This window comes from Rana temporaria, chromosome 6, assembly GCF_905171775.1.
Source record: "Rana temporaria chromosome 6, aRanTem1.1, whole genome shotgun sequence".
In the NCBI taxonomy this organism is placed as follows: domain Eukaryota; kingdom Metazoa; phylum Chordata; class Amphibia; order Anura; family Ranidae; genus Rana; species Rana temporaria.
This window is the reverse complement of record NC_053494.1, coordinates 15,088,867-15,108,445: the sequence shown is the minus strand read 5'-3', so window position 1 is coordinate 15,108,445 and position 19,579 is coordinate 15,088,867. Positions and strand designations below refer to the sequence as shown.

General features: G+C 42.4%; 2 protein-coding genes across 2 annotated transcripts; both read right to left on the bottom strand.

The window, feature by feature from the left end:
• Positions 1 to 2,447: 2,447 nt before the first annotated feature.
• On the bottom strand, positions 2,448 to 3,635 carry LOC120942606 (olfactory receptor 2M4-like). Its single transcript, XM_040355581.1, has one exon. It carries the CDS (start codon positions 3,588 to 3,590, stop codon positions 2,718 to 2,720), a length of 873 nt encoding a protein of 290 aa, XP_040211515.1. The 5' UTR covers positions 3,591 to 3,635; the 3' UTR covers positions 2,448 to 2,717.
• Positions 3,636 to 13,269: 9,634 nt separating this feature from the next.
• LOC120944371 (olfactory receptor 2T5-like) lies at positions 13,270 to 14,190 on the bottom strand. The gene has a single exon (XM_040358426.1). It carries the CDS (start codon positions 14,188 to 14,190, stop codon positions 13,270 to 13,272), a length of 921 nt encoding a protein of 306 aa, XP_040214360.1.
• Between the last annotated feature and the right edge of the window lie 5,389 nt (positions 14,191 to 19,579).

Genomic DNA, 19,579 nt, shown 5'->3' with positions numbered 1-19,579 from the left:
GACCATACAGCAGTTTAACAGGACAGGTTCCACTCAGAACAGGCCTCGCCATAGTCGACCAAAGACGTTGAGTGCATGTGCTCAGTGTCATATACAGAGCTTGTCTTTGGCAAATAGACGTATGAGTGCTACCAGCATTACTGCAGAGGTTGAAGGGGGTTGGGGGTCAGCCTGTCAGTGCTCAGACCATACGCTGCACACTGCATCAAATTTATCTGCATGGCTGTAGTCCCACAAGGAAGCCTCTTCTAAACAGTTTTCTGAAGATAAGCAGACTAAGGACATGGATTACTGGAACCATGTCCTGTGGTCTGATGAGACCAAGATAAACTTATTTGGTTCAGATGGTGTCAAGTGTGTGTGGCTGCAACCAGGTGAGGAGTACAAAGACAAGTGTGTCTTACCTACAGTCAAGCATGGTGGTGGGAGTGTCATGGTCTGGGGCTGCATGAGTGCTACTGGCACTGGGGAGCTACAGTTCATTGAGGGAACCATGAATATCAACATGTACTGTGACATACTGAAGCAGAGTATGATCCCCTCCCTTCAGGGGCGGTATTCCAATATGATAACAGCCCCAAACATCTCTCTCTCTCCTGGGTATGAGTATAAGGCTCTCAAAACTCTGATACAATTCTGTCTGAAGCCCCAACACTCCAGCACAGTAAACAAGTGGATCCAAGAAATTGAATCAAAGGCTTTCCTAGGGTCAATAGATAATAGAAATCCTTCATGAGATGGCCTACTATCCCAACCTGACTTTAACAGGGAATAGACCTAAATCTCCCTCCTGATCTACCCAATATAAAGCTCCATACTCCAACTTGTGCTGCTAACAAACCCAGAGAGCCAGCACAGCTACAGATGTGGCCGCGGCAGACCCTTTCAGATTCTAGGGGGGGGGTCACTCGCCCCCCCTTGCCCCTACCTAAGGACGCCCATGGCTTATAGGTACAGGCACTGCTATATGTGAGGCTAAGTGATCTTTGAAAGACTCGCCATGCCTCTTAGTAAATATGCTTGAGGGTCTATTTGTGAAATGGGGTATTTTTGGGTGTTTCTCCTGTCCTGGCACTTCAGGGAGATGTAAAAGGTATGTCTCTTTAAAAAGCCTGAAGGTGCTCATTGAATTTTAGTCCACTGTATGTGCCCAGGCAGTGCACATGTCTTATGTGGTATGCCCATACTTGAGAAGAGTAGAAGAATGTCCTTTGGGGTGTAATTGTAAGTATTCCAATGGGAAGTGTGAGAAATAACTTGTGAAAATGACAACTTTGGGGGGAAAAAATCAAGGTTTGTTTATTTTTCAAATTTTTCAAAAATTGTGACAAAAAAAGACAACCTCAAAAAACCTCTTACTAAATATCTTGAAGGGTCTATATTCCAAAAATGATGGATCACAGTGAACCCCTAAATGCTAAAAGACTTCCGTATAATAAAGCATTTGTCTGTATGTCTGTCTATCAAGGAAAGCAACAGTGAGGCACAGGGAAGGGCTGGCAACCTTAGGCCTGGGGGGCAGGTTCAGTCAATTGGCCAATTGAACCGCTGAATCAGCTCACAATCCATGGCCCATCTGGTTTTTCAATGCAGTCTTACCAGTGCAGTCAACTCCAGTGCCCATCAATGCAGCCTGATAACTGGGGCAGGTTACATGGGGTGTATGGGGGGGGGTCAGCTATGGTGTCAGAGTCTCTCACCACAGTGATTTCAGCAGGTCCTTGCCAACTTCCTAGACCAGAAAAAAAAGAAAATGGCAGTGGGCCTGGGAGGCAATTGCCACCCTTCCTCCCGGCCCAGCCCTCCTTTTGGAAGGTGTACCAACACCTTCCAAAAGTGTCAGAAGTCAAGTTTTTTTCCCCCTTTCCTTTAATTTATTTAGCAACAGCTTTATTTTACAAATTGTCTTTGACTTTAGGGGGTGGGTGACTTTAATTAGAGCAGACCTTCCATTTACACAGAAAGTCTGCTTTAAAAAAGACATGCATCCCTCTCTCCACAATCCTCCAAAACACACAACATTCTGTTACCTACAGGACATTCAATAAGGATTTACACTTAAAGTGGAGTTCCACTCAAAAATTGAACTTCCACTTTTTGGAAACCCACTTCCTGGCATAGATCACCGCGGTGACCTACTCCACTTTCGGCGCCTACTCTGTCCTCCCCCCACTGTCTTCTGGGAGGCACACGGGTCCCAGAAGACAGCAGGGACCAGTGAGGACGCACAGTGTGACTTGCGCATGCTCAGGAGGGGACCAGGAAGTGAAGCAGCAGCGGTGAGCTGAGGAACAGACCGGCTTCGGCTGCCGATATCGCGGGCGCCCTGGACAGGTAAGTGTCCTAATATTAAAAGTCAGCAGCTGCAGTATCTGTAGCTGCTGAGTTTTAATAAAATTAAATTTAGCGGACCTCCACTTTAACAGACCTGCTGGTGTCTGCACGCTCTACACTAATCTGGTTTTGCTACCATAGATAAGTACATTGTCAATTTGGCTGCTGAGACTTTATCTTTTTATAGTGAGGGGGTTGGCTTATCCAAGCCTTCTTATTGCCCACTACAAGTTTTCTGACTTAAATTCGAAGATCAGGCAGTATATTATGGTTACAAACAGTCTAGTGAATTCCCATATAAGTTCTTCAGGTCCTTGAACCTTGACACTTGCAGAATTGTCTATGGTAGGGGCAAATCCAAACTGCGTCACTACTTGTGAGTGCTACAACAGCAGTTTCCGCAAGTAACTCTTTATTTCCTTGTTCCTTAGGCTGTATATGAGAGGGTTCAACATGGGGACCACTGTGGTGTAGAACATGGTTAATATCTGTTCAAGTAAGTCATAGCGATCTGATGGTGGGGTCATGTATACAGATATAGCAGATCCATAGTAGATAGCCATCACGGTGAGGTGGGATGAACAGGTGGAAAAAGCTTTAATTCTGCCATCCTTGGACTTAATATGTAATACAACCCTGATAATTTTTACGTAGGACATTAAGTTGCACACAACTGACAAAAGCCCAAATACTAAACACTCTGCATACAAGACGATGTAAAACACTTCAGTTCCACCGCAGGAAATGTTGACGAGAGCTTTAGCGTCACAGAAGAACTGGTGAATGGTAACCGAAGAACAGAAAATTATTTTCAAGATGGAACTTGTAATAAAAGATGAATTTACACTTCCACCAGTCCAGATGGCCATCATTAATAATATGCAGATTTTCTTGTTAAGCATTTGATGATAATCTAAAGGGTGACAAATTGCGGCATATCGGTCATAGGCCATTATGAATAAAACGGTGACCTCAGCAGTGTCCACCATAAAGAAAAAATACATTTGGATGAAGCATTGTGTAAATGATATTTCATTATTTCCAGAAAGTAAGATGTGTAAGAGTTTTGGAATGGTAACAGTTGTATAACAAATATCAACCAAAGATAAATTCCATAGAAATAAATACATTGGGGTGTGCAAATGATGGTCCAAATATATCACTGCAATGATAGCTACATTCATAAACATTCCAATTAAATAGATGAAGAAAAAGGAGACGGTGCTAAAGATGAAAAATTTGTGGTCGGTTTTCATGAAAAATGGCAAAATGTGCACATCTAGAGGAGATGTTGTGTTTTCCATAGGATATGGGCACATTTTTATAGAGAAATTCACCATTGATTATATTAGCAATATAGTAATTCAAATCTTTAAAAATAAATACTTCATGAAGCTTTTACACATGAAATTGATTGTTTAGGATTATGATTTTCTTAGTTGTAAACATAATAGCATTTTTTTTCATATCCAGAAATCTGTAAAACAAAGTGGTAATAAAAGTAATTGTAAATCCTTACATATACCCAGTGAACAGGGGTGGCCCATCCATTAAGGGCGAATGGGTGCCGCCTCCCCTACCCATGCCGCGGCCACCCCCTATCCATGCGTCCGGCCCCTTTCAGGACGCCAGGCGCATGAATTACAGTGAGGGGGGGGGTGTTTTTTTTAAACACCTTTTAGAGCCCAAGGATCTGGGGGCCACCTTGTTAAAGGGGGCTTTCAGATTCTGATAAGCCCCCTGCCTGCAGACTGCCACAACCATTGGCCAGGGTTGTGGGGAAGAGGCTCTTGTGCTTGAATTATTTTTCCCATCATGGGCGAGAGTGAGGCCCTATGTCAGGTTTTGCCTAAGGCTTCACAAAGCCTAGAGCCGCCTCTGGTTACTGTGAAAGATGTGGAATCTCATTCTACTTGTGGCTCCTAAGGGGTGCACTTAGGGCTTTTTTTCAGGGGGAACTTGGGGGAACTCAGTTCCACCACCTCTGGCTCAGACCCTTTGGTGCCTGCTCACCACAATCACTTGTAAACACAGAAGTCTGGTTTCTGTGTTTACAAGTGACAGCTCTGCACTCTGTGTGTAACCCCCTGAACTCTGCACTCTGTATATAATGCCATCCTTGTTTTTAATGCCCCTTTAAGACCCTTCTACTGTTAGTGAAATCTGAACGGGTCATATTTGAGTTCCTGCACCTATTTTCTGAGAAAAAAAGCTCTGGGTGCACTACATTTAAATCTACTCCCCTCCACACTGCAAGGGTTAAATGCTCAGGTAGGGTCAAGGGTACCATTAAAACAGCTTTATTTACTATATTCTTAGCTTGACTCTCAGCTGCTGATCTACTCTTCCTTCTGATGATGATGATAGGTTATAGGTGGAACCAAGGCATTCTCACCATTCAAGAATACCTGCATTGTAGGTGATGATGTCACAGCTATGACCAACAGAGCGTTGGGAGACTGGTCATATGGAGAGGAGCAAGCCTGTGAAAGGTAGGGATATGGTAAGTAAAAACTTAGTTTAAAGGTACCCTAGATAAAGTCTGAATGTAACCCTTGTAGTACAGGGGAAGCCCCACCTCAAAAGAAGTATAGAATTTTCCCTAGATCTCAGTCAAGGAAATCCTAGTATCCCTTCCCCAATCAAGCAAAAAATATGTCTAATGTTCTTCTTGAAAATAAAGGGCCAAATCCACAAAGAGCCGGCGTAACGTAAATTTTTCCATTTAAGTTACACTGCCTTAAAATTTCTACCTAAGTGCCCGATCCACAAAGCATTTACCTAGAAATTTTCGGCTGTGTAACTTAAATTCCGCCGGCGCAAGGCCGTACTGCGCATGCTCGTGACGTCATTTTCCCAACGTGCATAGCACGAAATTACGTTACGCCGAGCTTTGTGGATCGCGTCGGGTCAATAAAGTTGCGTCGGGAAAAAAAAAAGATACGACGGGAAAAAAAAATTTGAAACAAAAAAAAAATCACGTCGCTGGACAGAAGGGTCTGCTTTTACATGGTGTACTAACTTTACACTTTGTAAAAGCAGCCCTAATTTTGCGTTTGCAAACTAAAACTTACAGAGAAAAAACGAAGCTGAAAAGCTTCGTGGATCTCCGTAAGTGCTAATTTGCATACCCGAGGCGGCATTTCGACACAAAATGCCCCCAGTGGCAGATGCGGTACTGCATCCTAAGATACGGCAGTGTAAGTCCCTTACACATGTCGGATCTTCTGCCTAACTATGGAAAACTGATTCTGTGGATCAGTTCCATAGTTAGAAACAGGGATACGCCGTCGTATCTCTTTTGAGGATTTGGTCCAAAGTCCATTCCAAATCCATTAATTTTAAAAGACATAAATTCTTAAAGTAATCAGATAGAAAGACTAAAAATGAATTGGGTACAATTGATTGCCGTAAAAACAATGAGAAAAATATATTTTTTTCTTCAGTAATTTGAATTCACAATAACTGACTTATCCAAAAGAGGGAAAGGTTCATTGGTGTGTTATACAGTTATTTGCAATTTAGCACACTAGGGACTATCCCAATGTATTGCATAATTTTAGCAGCAGCTGAAAAGACCCCACAATCTCAGTGGGGAAAAACAATAAACATAATCAGGGCTAACTATTAAAGGTCCTAAATACCCCAGTCCACCTAAATGTCTTTCAAAAGTTCTCAAGATGTTCTCAACGTGTTCTTATGCGTATATTATGCGCCGGCCGCAACTACGTTTGTGAATTGGCGTATCTCCTTCATTTACATATGTGCATAGAAAATCAATGGGAGCGGAAAATGTGCCCAGCGTAAATATGCGCCCATGATACGACGGCGTAGGCAAGTTACGTCGGCCGTAGGAAGCCTATTTTTAGGCGTATCTCGGATTGTGGGCACGGCGCACAGATACGACGGTGCATAGATAGACTTACGCGGCGTAGGTCTAGATACGTCAGCGCAAGTGCTTTGTGAATCCGGGCCAATGTTCATACACAAGTTGGATAAGACATACTACACTATATGGCATTTTATTTTATTTTTTGATTTTTCATCTTCTTGAGTGAAGCACTACAAGGGATTCATAACCAGAGAGGACATTGTTGAAGTCTTTGGTCTCTATTGGACTTGGAAAGATTGAGAACATTTGAAAGACATTGATATGGACTGGGGTATTTAGGACGTTAGTAGTTAGCGCTGATTATCATGTTGTACAGTACATGCACCCTCTGGTACTTCCCATTACCCTAGATCAGTGGTCTCCAAACTGCGGCCCTGGGGCCAGATGTGGCCCTTTGCTTGCCTCTATCCGGCCCTTAGGAGCACTATTCCATCCACAACTGACACTACTGGTGGGGAATCATTCCTCCCATTAACACCAGTGGTGGAACACTATTCCTCCCACAGATACCAATGATGGGGTGTGTAATGGTCACCACCGTTTACGATATCCCTTCCATCAGTCACGACAGCTTATCTGACACTCCAACCATCCAACAGACATCAGACATCCCATTTCCCAGGATAACGAGACTTGCTCTGTTACTGGTTTCAAAATATATGAACACTTTTAATGGTTAACTCTCAAGTGTATATACAGTTTTCAAGGCATGTTTCAGTGATCACAGGAACAATCAAACTCCCCACCCACACATCACACCATGGGGGGGGGCTTCAATACACCTTCAGATGGGCTAATTGCTAAACATTCCAGACATTTCGGCACCGGTCTATAATTAACATCCACCTGAGAAGTCATATTCCTTCATTAACAGGATTCAAACAAAACACCATCACACAATGATTTCCCCTCAATCCACATCTTTAGACAGACGGTCTGTCTCCGACAGAAAGGTATTCACACCTGAGCATCAATAGGCTTTAAACAGTGTTATCACACAATGAAAGGCCTTTCCAGGGCCAGCCTCATTTAACAACTCACTAGCCTGGGCTAATCATTGAAAAGAGTCATTATTGACCAGTAGGGTCAGAATATTCTTTACAGACATTAAGGAATGTATGGTGGATTACTGACCATGTTAAAACAATCCAACATATGTCCCTTTATTTACTGGCTCAATCTGTGCCCAAAAGTGACTCCTGTTACAGGGTGCTAGTCTGTCCACTGATATCAACAATGGGGCACTGATGCCAACAATGGGGCATGATTCCTTCCACTGATGCCAACAATGTGGCACGATTCCTTGCACTGATGCCAACAATGGGGCACGATTCCTTCCACTGATGCCAACAATGCGGCACAATTTCTTCCACTGATGCCAACAACAAAGGATAGTAAACTCATGAATATTAAAGCTTTCTGTAGTATTATTTTTTGACCTTGAAAAGTATGCATTACACTTGTGATTATATATATATGTATATATTGATCTCATTGCAATCATATTCAGAAACAAAACAATAGAAAGAGCATAGGACTAATGGTTGCCAACTGGAACCCCAATTAATGAATGAGCTGCCTGAAGCACAATCTTTTAGTAAACATAATTCGGGACAGGATCCAGAGACATTATCTTTAAACATTTGAGCAGGGAACCATTTGGATGGGAATCCCATCTACATATTATTTTTGCAACCTTTGGATTTGGGAGCTAATTTTCTCCATCCTCTTTGAAGCAAGGATATGCTCTTCTTAAAGCTGCATTGACCCCGGTGTGGTATCTTTCCCTGTGGGACTGGATCTGGACCTCCTCCTCCCTCATTTTGGACCAGATACTCTAATGCCGCGTACACACGATCGGACATTCCGACAACAAAACCGTTGATTTTTTTTCCCACGGAATGTTGGCTCAAACTTGTCTTGCATACACACGGTCACACAAATGTTGTCGGAAATTCTGAATGTCAAGAACATGTACAACACTACCACGAGTCGAGAAAAATTAGGTTCAATAATTTATTATGAGCATGCGTAGGATTTTTGTGAGTTGGAATTGGCTACAGACGATCAGAAGTTCCCACAAGAACTTTTGTTTTCGGAAAAATTGAGAACCAGCTTTCAAAGATTTGAGAGCATACACGGCCATAGCCGCCGACTGTATTACTCGGCTCCGCCCCCGGCGCGCCGTGTCATTAGATGTGATTGACAGCAGCGCCAGCCAATGGCTGCGCTGCTTTCAATCCATCCACTGTAGCAAATCAATGGCCAGGCTCAACAGTGAAGAGGATGTCGGGGCAAACGCTGGACTTTCGAGGGGTCAGGTAAGTATAACGAGGGGGGGCGGTATTGTCGGATGTTTTTTCACCTTAATGCATAGAATGCATTAAGGTGAAAAAACTTTTACCTTTACAACCCCTTTAAGACCTATTTTACACTGAGGTGCTTTTCAGGCTCTTTAGCGCTAAAAATAGTGCTTGAAAAGCGCCTCTCAAGCCACCTCAGTGTGAAAGCCCAAGCAGCCCAAGCAGGAAGGGAAAAAAAGGCCTGCAAGTAGCATCTTTCTGGTGGCTTCTAAATTTATCTAGTCTATAGTTGATAATGAAGAACTGGAAACACAGTACAGAAAGGAGAGCATGGAAGGATTTTTAACCAAGTAAAAAGCAATTAAAAAACTTTACCAGCAATTTTTAAATATTATTTTTATCTTCTTATTCCAACATGACTGCGCACCAGTGCACAAAACAAGGTCCATAAAGACACGGATGAGCGAGTTTGGGGTGGGGGAACTTGACTGGCCTGCACAGTCCTGACCTCAACCTGATAAGAACACCTTTGGGATGAAATAGAGTGGAGACTGCGAGCCAGGCCTTCTCGACCAACATCAATGCCTGACTTCACAAATGCTCTTCTGGAAGAATGGTCCAACATTCCCATAGAGACACTCCTAAACCTTGTGGACAGCCTTCCCAGAAGAGTTGAAGCTGTTATAGCTGCAAAGGGTGGGCCAACTCAACATTGAACCCTACAGACTAAGACTGGGATGCCATTAAAGTTCATGTGCGTGTAAAGGCAGGTGTCCCAATACTTTTGACAATATAGTGTATGTGTAAATGTAACTCTGTTCAGCTAGACACCTCATCCAAACAGTTTCAGCAAAGCAGATCCTTGACCTCCATGTACAGATTGCTCCCCCTTGGATCCCACCTTTAGAACCAGGTCGCACTAGAGATCCTGACTCTAGTGAGAATTCTCCAGCACCAGGATCCACTTGCTCATTGTGTCAATGGCTGGATCACAGAGGCATCACTCCCTCCTAGCTTGTGAAAACACTGTAAAAAGGAAGTCACGCCATAAGAATGCAGTAATGGCAAGTGTTGATGGGCTTTGTGTGTGTGTGTGTGTGTGCATAAAGAAGCATTTTTTAGATCCTGCAAACTACAAAGCCAGTGAATCTAAAAGAAAAAAAATCTAGACTCTGGAAGGTCATTGGAGGGTTCAGAGGTAACCCATACAAAGATAAGGAGAACATAGAAAGGACAGAGCAGCACAACCTTCTGTTCTTCTTATAAGGCAATCAATAAGCACACTGCATATTTTATACTCTTTTTATTTCTCTTCTGAGCTAACACTGTGCTATAAAGAGAGGTCTTCAGGGAACTAAGCAAAAAGAAAATAACAACCTCATCTGTAATTAAATCATGTTCTATTTTCAGTAAAATTGTTCTGCTATTGCATGTTACAAACTTTTTTTTTTTACCAATTTTCTTTAACTTGGTATCTTATGTAAACCATAATCACTAAACTTTCATGTAAGCTTTAAAGGGGTTCGTATTTTTTCACCTTAATGCATCCTATGGCCCCCCCAGCCCCACTTGTTTTACTTACCTGAGCCCCGAATTTCCATGGGCGCGATCCCGCATCGCTTTCCCCACGTCTTGTTGGCTTTTCATTGGATAGATTGATAGCAGCGCAGCCATTGGCTCCCGCTCCCCCTCTCTCAGTGTGTTCCCAGGAGTGGCATGCCTATGCCCGGAAGTGGGCGCAAATACATGTCTTAGACAGGTATCTGCACCCCCCGCCCCCTTAAAGGTGCCAAATGTGGGGGGAGGGTTCCGAAAAGAGGAAGTTCCATTTTTGGGTGTAACTCCACTTTAGGGGAGGAGGAAACAGTGAGAACAAAGGAAACTTAAAAGGCTGTGCTGCAGCCACGATAAACCGGAGGAGAACCCACCCACCTCCCCAGGACATCAGAGGACACTGATTGGCTACTGTGCATCCTGGGAGGAAAGGGACTGCTGGGAACCACCTGGGATTATGGGAAATGTAGTTCCCAGTAAACATCATCCTATTAAGGAGACCAGAAATCTGCATGTAGCGCTGACATCCTTGCATAATGATGTGTGTTTGCATACCTTAATACAACGTCTATGGATATTGCTATGTTTCAGTATTTGGAGCCATCTAGTGACCAAATACTGGTAATGCAGAGATATGTTTTTGTTTTCCTGAGAGAAGCACAAAGGACTAGACAGGAAGTGACTGTTGTTTTGGAGGAAAAGGTTGACCCTTTTTACTCAGGAGGTTTGGTGACCTATCCATGAACACTTTCTTAAGCAGTGCATGCTGGGTAGGAAATAAAAAGGAGCCCAGCGGCAATTTTAGGTCTGGGGATCATGTGGCCTGCCTGAGAGGACCTGTGGGGAGGTTTCTTGGAGACAGCGGCTGGATTGCAGAAACCCAGAGACACTCATCCGAGCATCAGGGGACCAGATCCACCCAGCGGAGCTGAACGGATCGACTCGCCCAACTGACGGAGAAGCAAGTTGCAGATCCAGTGGGTGAGCAGGTCACGGCCCACAGTTTGTTAAAGTTTCACACGCAGTTAGACTCATATACAGGCCTCACTGGGGCTTATAGTCCCACAAGGAGCAGAGCAATTGACACTGAGAAGGCTTGAGGCCTATCTACTTTGATGTCTCGAGCAATGTTAAAATAGTTGTTACAGCTACACCAGGAGCATTTTCACTTCAGCTTAACTCACCAAAATTGTGGATTACAAATCACAAGGAACTACTTTAGCTAGTGAAGAAAAGAAGATCCAGGACTAAGTACTTTAAGTGAGATCTCACGCATAGCTTATAAAGTAGGGGGAGCTCCCAGGTATAAACCTATATATATGTATAAGTATACTGTTTTCAAATTGTTTATATTGAAATCCATTGTGCTGTCGTCTTATGTTGGGATGACAGCACAATTACTGTAATCACTTCTTTGCATATTTTACAGTAAAATATATCTCTGGTTAGGTATCCATTTGTTATGGCATACTTTTTTTCTCCCACCAGGTGCAGTCAGTGGATCCTGGGGTGACAGTACAGGTATTTTGTACTGTCTTACATTGTATTGTATTGCATTGCATCACAGCTGTGCCAAAGGGATTGAGCAAAGTTAGTGGGGTTTATTGGTAGAGTGCAGGCCCAAATCAAACCAGCAGCTCCTTCGGGGGTCAGTGCTACATGCAGTAGGGGGCAAAGGAGAGAAATGTTCCGGTTCAAGGCCTGTGGGGGGGACATGAGAGTTGACCATCTAAGTGAGCTGCTGTGTCAGAGATCTGCATGCTGGAGCATTCACCAAAGCATCAGAGATAGCGAGAGACTCTGCTGCCACATCTACACAGAGGTCACAACTGTGAAAGATCACCACTGCCAGGTCCTGGGTCCCAGCTAACATCATCAGTTCTGTGATGTCCGGTCGTATGTTGCAGCCGATGTCACTGGTTTCTGATGCTAAAGAATGAGAGGAGACATAATCACAGACTGTTTGGTGGTGAGAGGCCACTGGCTGCAACTTCCTGCCCACTATTTTTAGAATACTGTTTTGCGGTACTCAATGCCAATACTTTGGGATCCAATGTTTAACAATATACTGGCCAGATGGAGGGTTTTGGAGAGACTGATGGACCTTTAGTTTCCATTGAAGCCTCTTAGTTAGGACCTCCCTGCCTGAAGGGTTCAGGCACATAGACAGTTGGTCCTCCAGTTATTTGTAGTGTTATACAAATTTATTGTCTGATATTTGTGACATTGTGAAAATCCATTACCTGAGATTATATGTTTTTATTGCTGTTCTGCTTTGTTGCCTTGTTGAGAATATTTAGTATCAGTCAGTCAGAGGGGCTATTATCATCCAGAGTCAGGGGACACTAACATAAGTGGCTCCTTTGGGGGTAAGCACTACATGTAGATGGCCTTCACTCTTAACCCTTTTAGCAGGATCTCATGATACTGCTGTGTAAGAGGGCTCTTCTTTTCTTGATTTGATTCTTGAATCTCTGTCTTAATTGATGTTTTGTCTTTCCAATGAAATATCTGAAATAAAACTGATATTGAGAGCAAATCCCAGGACCTGTGGTAGACATACGTAGCTATTTTAATAAAAGGCAGCCTACTGCTAAAAAAAGATGACCAAAATGTAAAATAATAATAATAATAATACAGTGGAACCTCGAAGTACGAGCATAGTCCGTTCCAGGAGAATGTTTGTAATCAAACTTGCATATCAAAGTGAGTTTCCCCATTGAAGTCAATGGAAACTAAAACTATTTGTTCGGCATTGACTTCAATGGCATGCAATACCGCATGCAGCCAGAAGTGGGGGAGAGCCTCGGAAACGGCCAGAAAGGCCCGAGGACACCTCGGCTGACCTCGGCAAACCTTGGAAAGACTCCGTTCCTGAGGTTTTCCGAGGTCAGCCGAGCTGTCCTTGGGCCTTTCCATGCATTTCCAAACCGCACCGCTCGGCTCTGGCGCCACCCCCCCCCCACCCCAGGCCAAACGTGGTACTGCACACTGCTTTGGTCTGAATCCTGCTTGTTTTGTGAGACAACTCTGGCAAATCGAGTTAGGATTTTTTTAAATACAGCGCTCGTATTGCGAAACACTCATTAACCGTGTTACTCGCAATCCGAGGTTCCACTGTAACACAAACATACTGTATATAGAAAACAAATCTCATGAACCATATGGTACATTAACTTGTGAGTATTAAGCCATTAATTTTCTCAAGGACCCCTTTACTTCTTTGTTTCGTAGACTGTATATAAGAGGGTTCAACACGGGAACTACTGTGGTGTAAAAAACTGTTAAGACCTGTTCAAGTAGGTTGTAGTGGTCTGATGCTGGTATCAAATACACAGATGTACATGATCCATAGTAGATGACCATGACAGTGAGGTGGGATGAGCAGGTGGAGAAGGCTTTATTTCGTCCAACTTTCGATTTAATGCCTATTATAACCTTTATAATCTTTATATATGACATCAGGTTGCACAGAACTGGCCAGAGACCAAATATAAAACAGTCTGTATACATGATGATGTAAAACACTTCTGTGCCACTGCAGGAAATATTAATCAGGGCTTTGGCATCACAGAAGAACTGGTGGATGGTGACAGAAGAACAGAAGGACAATTTTAAGATGGAACTTGTCAGTAAAGATGAATTTACACAACCACAAATCCAGATGACTGCAATTAATAATATGCAGATTTTCTTGTGAAGTATACGGTGATAATCTAAAGGGTAACAAATGGCAACATATCGGTCATACGCCATTATAAATATAACTGTGACCTCAGCACTATCCGCTATAAAGAAAAAATACATCTGGATATAGCATTCTGTAAATGACACTGTATTATTTCCAGAAAGTAAAATGTGTAGAAGTTTTGGAATGGTAACAGTAGTATAACACATATCAATGATGGACAAGTTCCAGAGAAATAGATACATCGGGGTGTGCAAATGGAGATTCAAACATATCACTGCAATGATTACAATGTTCATTAACATTCCAAATAAATAGATTAAGAAAAAGAAGACAGAGCTCAATATGAACAATTTATTGTCAGTTTTTAAAAAAAAAGGCAAAATGTGGAACTCGAGTGTAAATGTTTTGTTTTCCATGAATATGGGTACAGTTCTAAAATAAAACATATTATTCAGCAGAGCAGAGAAAAAACAATATATTGGTAATATTTTAATTGACAAATACTCGATTGCATATACATTTCTTTTACAAAAAAATCTATATACAGTAAAACCTTAGTTTGAGAGTAACTTGGTTTGAGAGCGTTTTGCAAGACAAGCAAAATGTTTTAATAAATTTTGCCTTGATATACAAGCGATGTCTTGATATAATGCCGCGTACACACGGTCGTTTTATGTGATGAAAAAAAATGACTTTTTTAAAAACGTCACTTTAATTGACCGTGTGTGGGGGAAAACGTCGTTTTATGTCTTCTAAAAAACGACCAAAAAAAATTGAAGCATGCTTCAATTTTATGTGTCGTTTTTCAAAACGTCAACTTTTACTTCACAGAAATTGACCGTGTGTAGCAAAAACGTTGTTTAAAACAACGTTTTTTCATCCGCGCATGCCCAGAAGCTACTTATGAAGCAAGCTTCAATGGGAAAATGTGGTGGAACGTAACCTCGCTTTGCTAGAACATTGTGAGAAAAACGATGGTGTGTAGGCAACTTCGTCTTTGAAAATTGAAGTTTCAAAAACTTTGTTTTTACTTCACAGAAAAAGGCGTTTTTTTTCATCACATAAAGTGATGGTGTGTATGCGGCATAAGAGTAGCGTCATGTCACAACTGAGTATAAAAAAGAAGAGAGGAGCCTCTAAGTGTAGCAATATGGTTACATTTAATGAAGGTACAATATTTAGCAACATATTGCTACACTTATGCCCTGTACACACGATCGGATATCTGATGGAATCTAATCCGATGTTTTTTTTCGTTGGATATCCGATGAAGCTGACTTTCATCAGTCTTGCCTACTCACCATTGGTCAATAATCTGACCATGTCCAACGCGGTGACGTAAAAACACTACGACGTGCTGAGAAAAATTAAGTTCAATGCTTCAGAGCATGCGTCGACTTGATTCTGAGCATGCATGGATTTTTCTCCGATTGGACTTCCACACAGACAATCGTTTTTTTCTATCATTTTTTTATCCATACGAAAGTTTTAAAACATGTTATATTTTTTTTCACCGATGGAAAACAAACCGATGGGGCCCACACACGATCAGTTTGTCCAATGAAAACGGTCCATCGGTCCATTTTCATCAGACAAACCGATCGTGTGTACAGGGCTTTAGAGGTGCCTCTCTTCTCTTTTATACCCTGTAAAAAAAATGCTTTGATATACAAGTGCTTTGGATTACAAGCATGTTTCTGGAACAAATTATGCTTGTAAACCAAGGTTTTACACGTTAAATGTGATTAAAATGCTACTTGTGAAAACGTAAATTTTTAGTATCATGTTTTTCTGTCTGACATGTAAAAAACATCTACACTACGGGGAAGATTTACTAAAACTAGTGCACACAGAATCTGGTGCAGATGTACATAATAACCAATCAGCTTGTTCAATAAAGCTTTGACAATAAAACCTAGAAGCTGATTGGTTACTATGCACCGCTGCACCAGATTCTACAGTATGTGCACCAGTTTTAGTAAATCACTCCCTATAGAAAGGGAAATAGTAGAATAGCATAAATATCTGGGGTCTAATAAGTATAATTTGCCAATTTGTCTAGAAATTACTAAAAGGCGAAGGGCCAATGTAAATAATTGATGAAAAGGCAAAAAATGAAGAGTTGCTGGTACTTTTCATAAATTTTCTTGTACAATAGTCTTATTAAAGGTTTGCAATACAAATGAGCATGGGGGACCCCAATGAGGTATATCCAATTATACTTTTTTCACATCAGAAGTTAGGGCTAGTATCAATTATGTTACATTTACAGATGTTGTGCATACACGATTGAACTATAAAACAACACATAAGTAATATTAAAAGTAAAATGAGAGTTCAAGATTAGATCTAAAGAGGTTGATAGGCCATATTGTGTCATTTTTTAAGTGCTCTAGGAAATTAATAAACTCTGAATTTAGAAAAGAATAGAAGGAGGAGAGAGAAAGAGAGAGAGAGAGAGAGAGAGAGAGAGAGAGAGAGAGAGAGAGAGAGAGAGAGAGAGAGAGAAAGGAGGAATGCCCAAACCTAAAAAGAATATGAATCTTTGGGTCTCACACTTTCTACCAGCAAACGTTGATCATCATCTGATGGACTTACAGTATGATGTCTACAGGTTCAACTCATGATTATTCCTTAAAATGTTAATAAATGTTAATAAAATGTTAATAAAGCAATGGCATGAATATGCTTGACTAATTGTATATATTGTGATACCCTTTGGAATAATTTAAAACTATTAAACCAAAATAAAAAAAGAACAGAGTAACTAGGAAGGGAGTGGAGGTTACGGAGTAAGGTTCCCCCTCCCATAGACCACCAAGGTATCCACATTGCTTAAATGTGTAACACTCTACATCTAATTGGAGTAGGAAATTCATGGGGACCAGTTCGTACAAGTTTTCATATTCAATAATTTTATCACAAAGTATTTTTTTCAATGGCTGCTGTGTGGCACTGCTGTGGGTTAGCAGTGGTGCCAGAAAGGGCAAATCTTTAAAGTTGAAAGCAACCCACTCAGATCTCTTAAAATGTAAAAGCCTTACTCCCCTGCAATAGAAAACAGAGTTTACCAGTATTTTTGATGGTCCATATCTTCAGTCATATGATGATGCTGTACTGCACTGGTGACAGTATGTAAAAAATAGTGAAAAAAAAAAATTCTATTTTATTTTTGTAATATTACTAAATTGTGACAAACTTCAAAAAGCTTCCCATGCCTCTTACTAAATACCTTGGACTGTGTACTTTCCAAAAGGGTGTCATTTGGGGGTATATGTACTGTCCTAGCATTTTAAGCCCCCGAGAATTATCAGACTTGAATTTTTTTTAAATATATTTACCATAGTTTGTAGAATCTTTAACTTTCACACAGATTAAATAATATACACTGATTTGTGTTATTTTTTACCAACTGTATGAAGAAAGTTTATTTATTTCAAAATGTTATAACAGAAACTAAGAAAAACTTGCTTTTTTGGTAATTTTTTGTTTTTCTAGCATAAAAGAAAAATCCCTGTAAGGATTAAATACCACTAAAGAAAGCTCTATTTGTGTGAAAAAAATTATAATTTTTTTTCATTAGTTTTGGTACATGTGATACATTTGCCTATATGTCTCAGTTTACTGCTCCCTGCTAGCCAGGTTATTGATGTGCTAATGTCCCCTCACTATTTCTAAAGGTTAATTGATCAACTGTGTTGTGTGAAGGAGAGCTGGGTTTAAGTGGCTTGTGTTAATTATTCTGATTGCTTCATTGTGGTAATTATGTCTCTATATGCGGGGTCGAGCGGTCTGGTTGATGTATTCAGTACAGCTAGTGCTCAGCGTCATTGATGTCATTGTCTAAAGAAAATGTGTTTCAGCATCGGCCCCGTCGTGTCTACCTATAATCTGTATGGAAGCCCCAGTGTGAGGGGGGCGGAGATTTGTCATTGTAACAGTTTTGGAAATGACATATAAGCTGTGTGTGTTATAACATTAAAGTCTGTGTTGTTCAAGCAGTAAGCTGGTCTCATGTGTGGCTTTCTGGGCGATTCCAGGGATATCCCTCCTCGTGGAATATTGGGGTGATTTTCGTTATGGGAAGAAGGGAACGTTGACGGGGATATCATACCGATACCGTCACAATTGGTTGGTAGCAGTGGGATTTTTCCCTTCTATTCCCCTTCACACCCGGATTCCAAGCAGACACTGGAAGTTCGTGGAAGGATTGCTAGCAACAAAACCAAGCGGGTCATCATAGCAGAATCAATGGAGCTAGACCAGGAGGACGGGATTGCAGCAACGCCAGCAGTACAAGAGATGGAGACACCAGTGATTCAGGAGGAGGAATCGCCAGCCAACAAGCTAATGAGAGAGAAGCTAGCGTGGTTCGGCCCGAACCCAACGCCAGATGTGGTACTGAAAGTGATGGACATGTTAGTAAACGCAGAGCTACAGAAGGCTAAAGAAATAAGAGACGCGGAGCTACAGGAGGCTAAACAAATAAGGGACGCAGAACTACAGAAGGATAAACAAATAAGAGACGCAGAGCTACAGTTAAAACTGGCAGCAGTCCAACAAGCAGCCGCACCTTCTACGAACAGTGAGTACAGCACAGCAGACGCAAGGAAGATTCCGTTTAGCGCTTTTAAAGCTTTTGATGAAAAGGACTGTGAGATTGATAACTTCCTGGCGGATTTTGAGCGACAATGTAACCTGCACCGAATAGCTAGAGGAGACTGGGTTTCAATATTGTCAGGCAAACTGTCAGGCAAAGCTTCTGATGCTTTCCGGACCGTGCCAGATCAGGATATCCATAGCTACGCCCGGGTTAAAGAAGTGCTCCTGGCTCGTTATGCAGTAACCCCAGAGTCCCACCGACAGAAGTTCAGGGACTCACGCAAAACCACGAAAGACTCTTATGCGGAATGGGCATGCCAATTGTCCCGGTCGGCCTCTAACTGGGCTAACAGCAGCCAGGCCACCACCGCAGAGGACATTTTGCAACTAATGCTCCTGGAGCAATTTTACAATCACATCCAGACGGACGTCAAGGATTGGGTGAGAGATCGCAGGCCCATGACTCTACCAGAGGCCGCGAAGTTGGCGGATGAATATGCAGATACTCGCAAGACGAACCAGGTCACACCACAGGAACAACCTCCACCACAAACGGTGCCCTCACACCCACCAACCGCTAGATACCAACCTCCTAACAGACCGGTGACATCTAGCCCTCGCTATCATCGCCAGGAGGGCAACGAACAACGCTGCTTCCGGTGCAAACAGCTGGGTCACTTCAAGCAGAATTGCCCCATGAATGACAACACCAGGTCAAATTGGTCTCAACCTGGGTACTGCCCACCAGCAGCAGCCCATTGTGTAGACTCGGCTTGGGATCCAAAGGAGCTGGGTCAGGAAGAACCATTGGGCACCCCTTACGAAGCCCTCATGGTACAATCTGTTATTACGGACAACAGGGAACACCATTGTCAGCTGGTCATGGGCGACAGCCCTGAGCCGGAGGGGCCCTGGAGGGAGCTGGGCAGAAAGAGGCACCGCCGGCCACCCTTCAAGAAGAAGAGGTCCTGGAAGCCGTATAACAAGCTGACCTGGGAGGAGAAGAAGCGACTGGAGGAGAGGGAGTCGCAGCGGGCGTCCCAGATGCGTGCCGAGATGTTCGCCAAGGGCCCACCGGTGGCCCCTTACACCACCACCCAGTTCCTGATGATGAAGGACCACATGGAGAGCCTGCAGGACATGAGCAAGCAGGAGCTGATCCGTGAGTACATAGAGCTGGAGGAGTGCATAAGCCGCAGGGAG

Excerpts from the sequence above, each read along its gene's own strand:
- LOC120942606 (XM_040355581.1), bottom strand. The coding sequence starts at position 3,590 with ATGAAAACCGACCACAAATTTTTCATCTTTAGCACCGTCTCCTTTTTC.
- LOC120944371 (XM_040358426.1), bottom strand. The coding sequence starts at position 14,190 with ATGGAAAACAAAACATTTACACTCGAGTTCCACATTTTGCCTTTTTTT.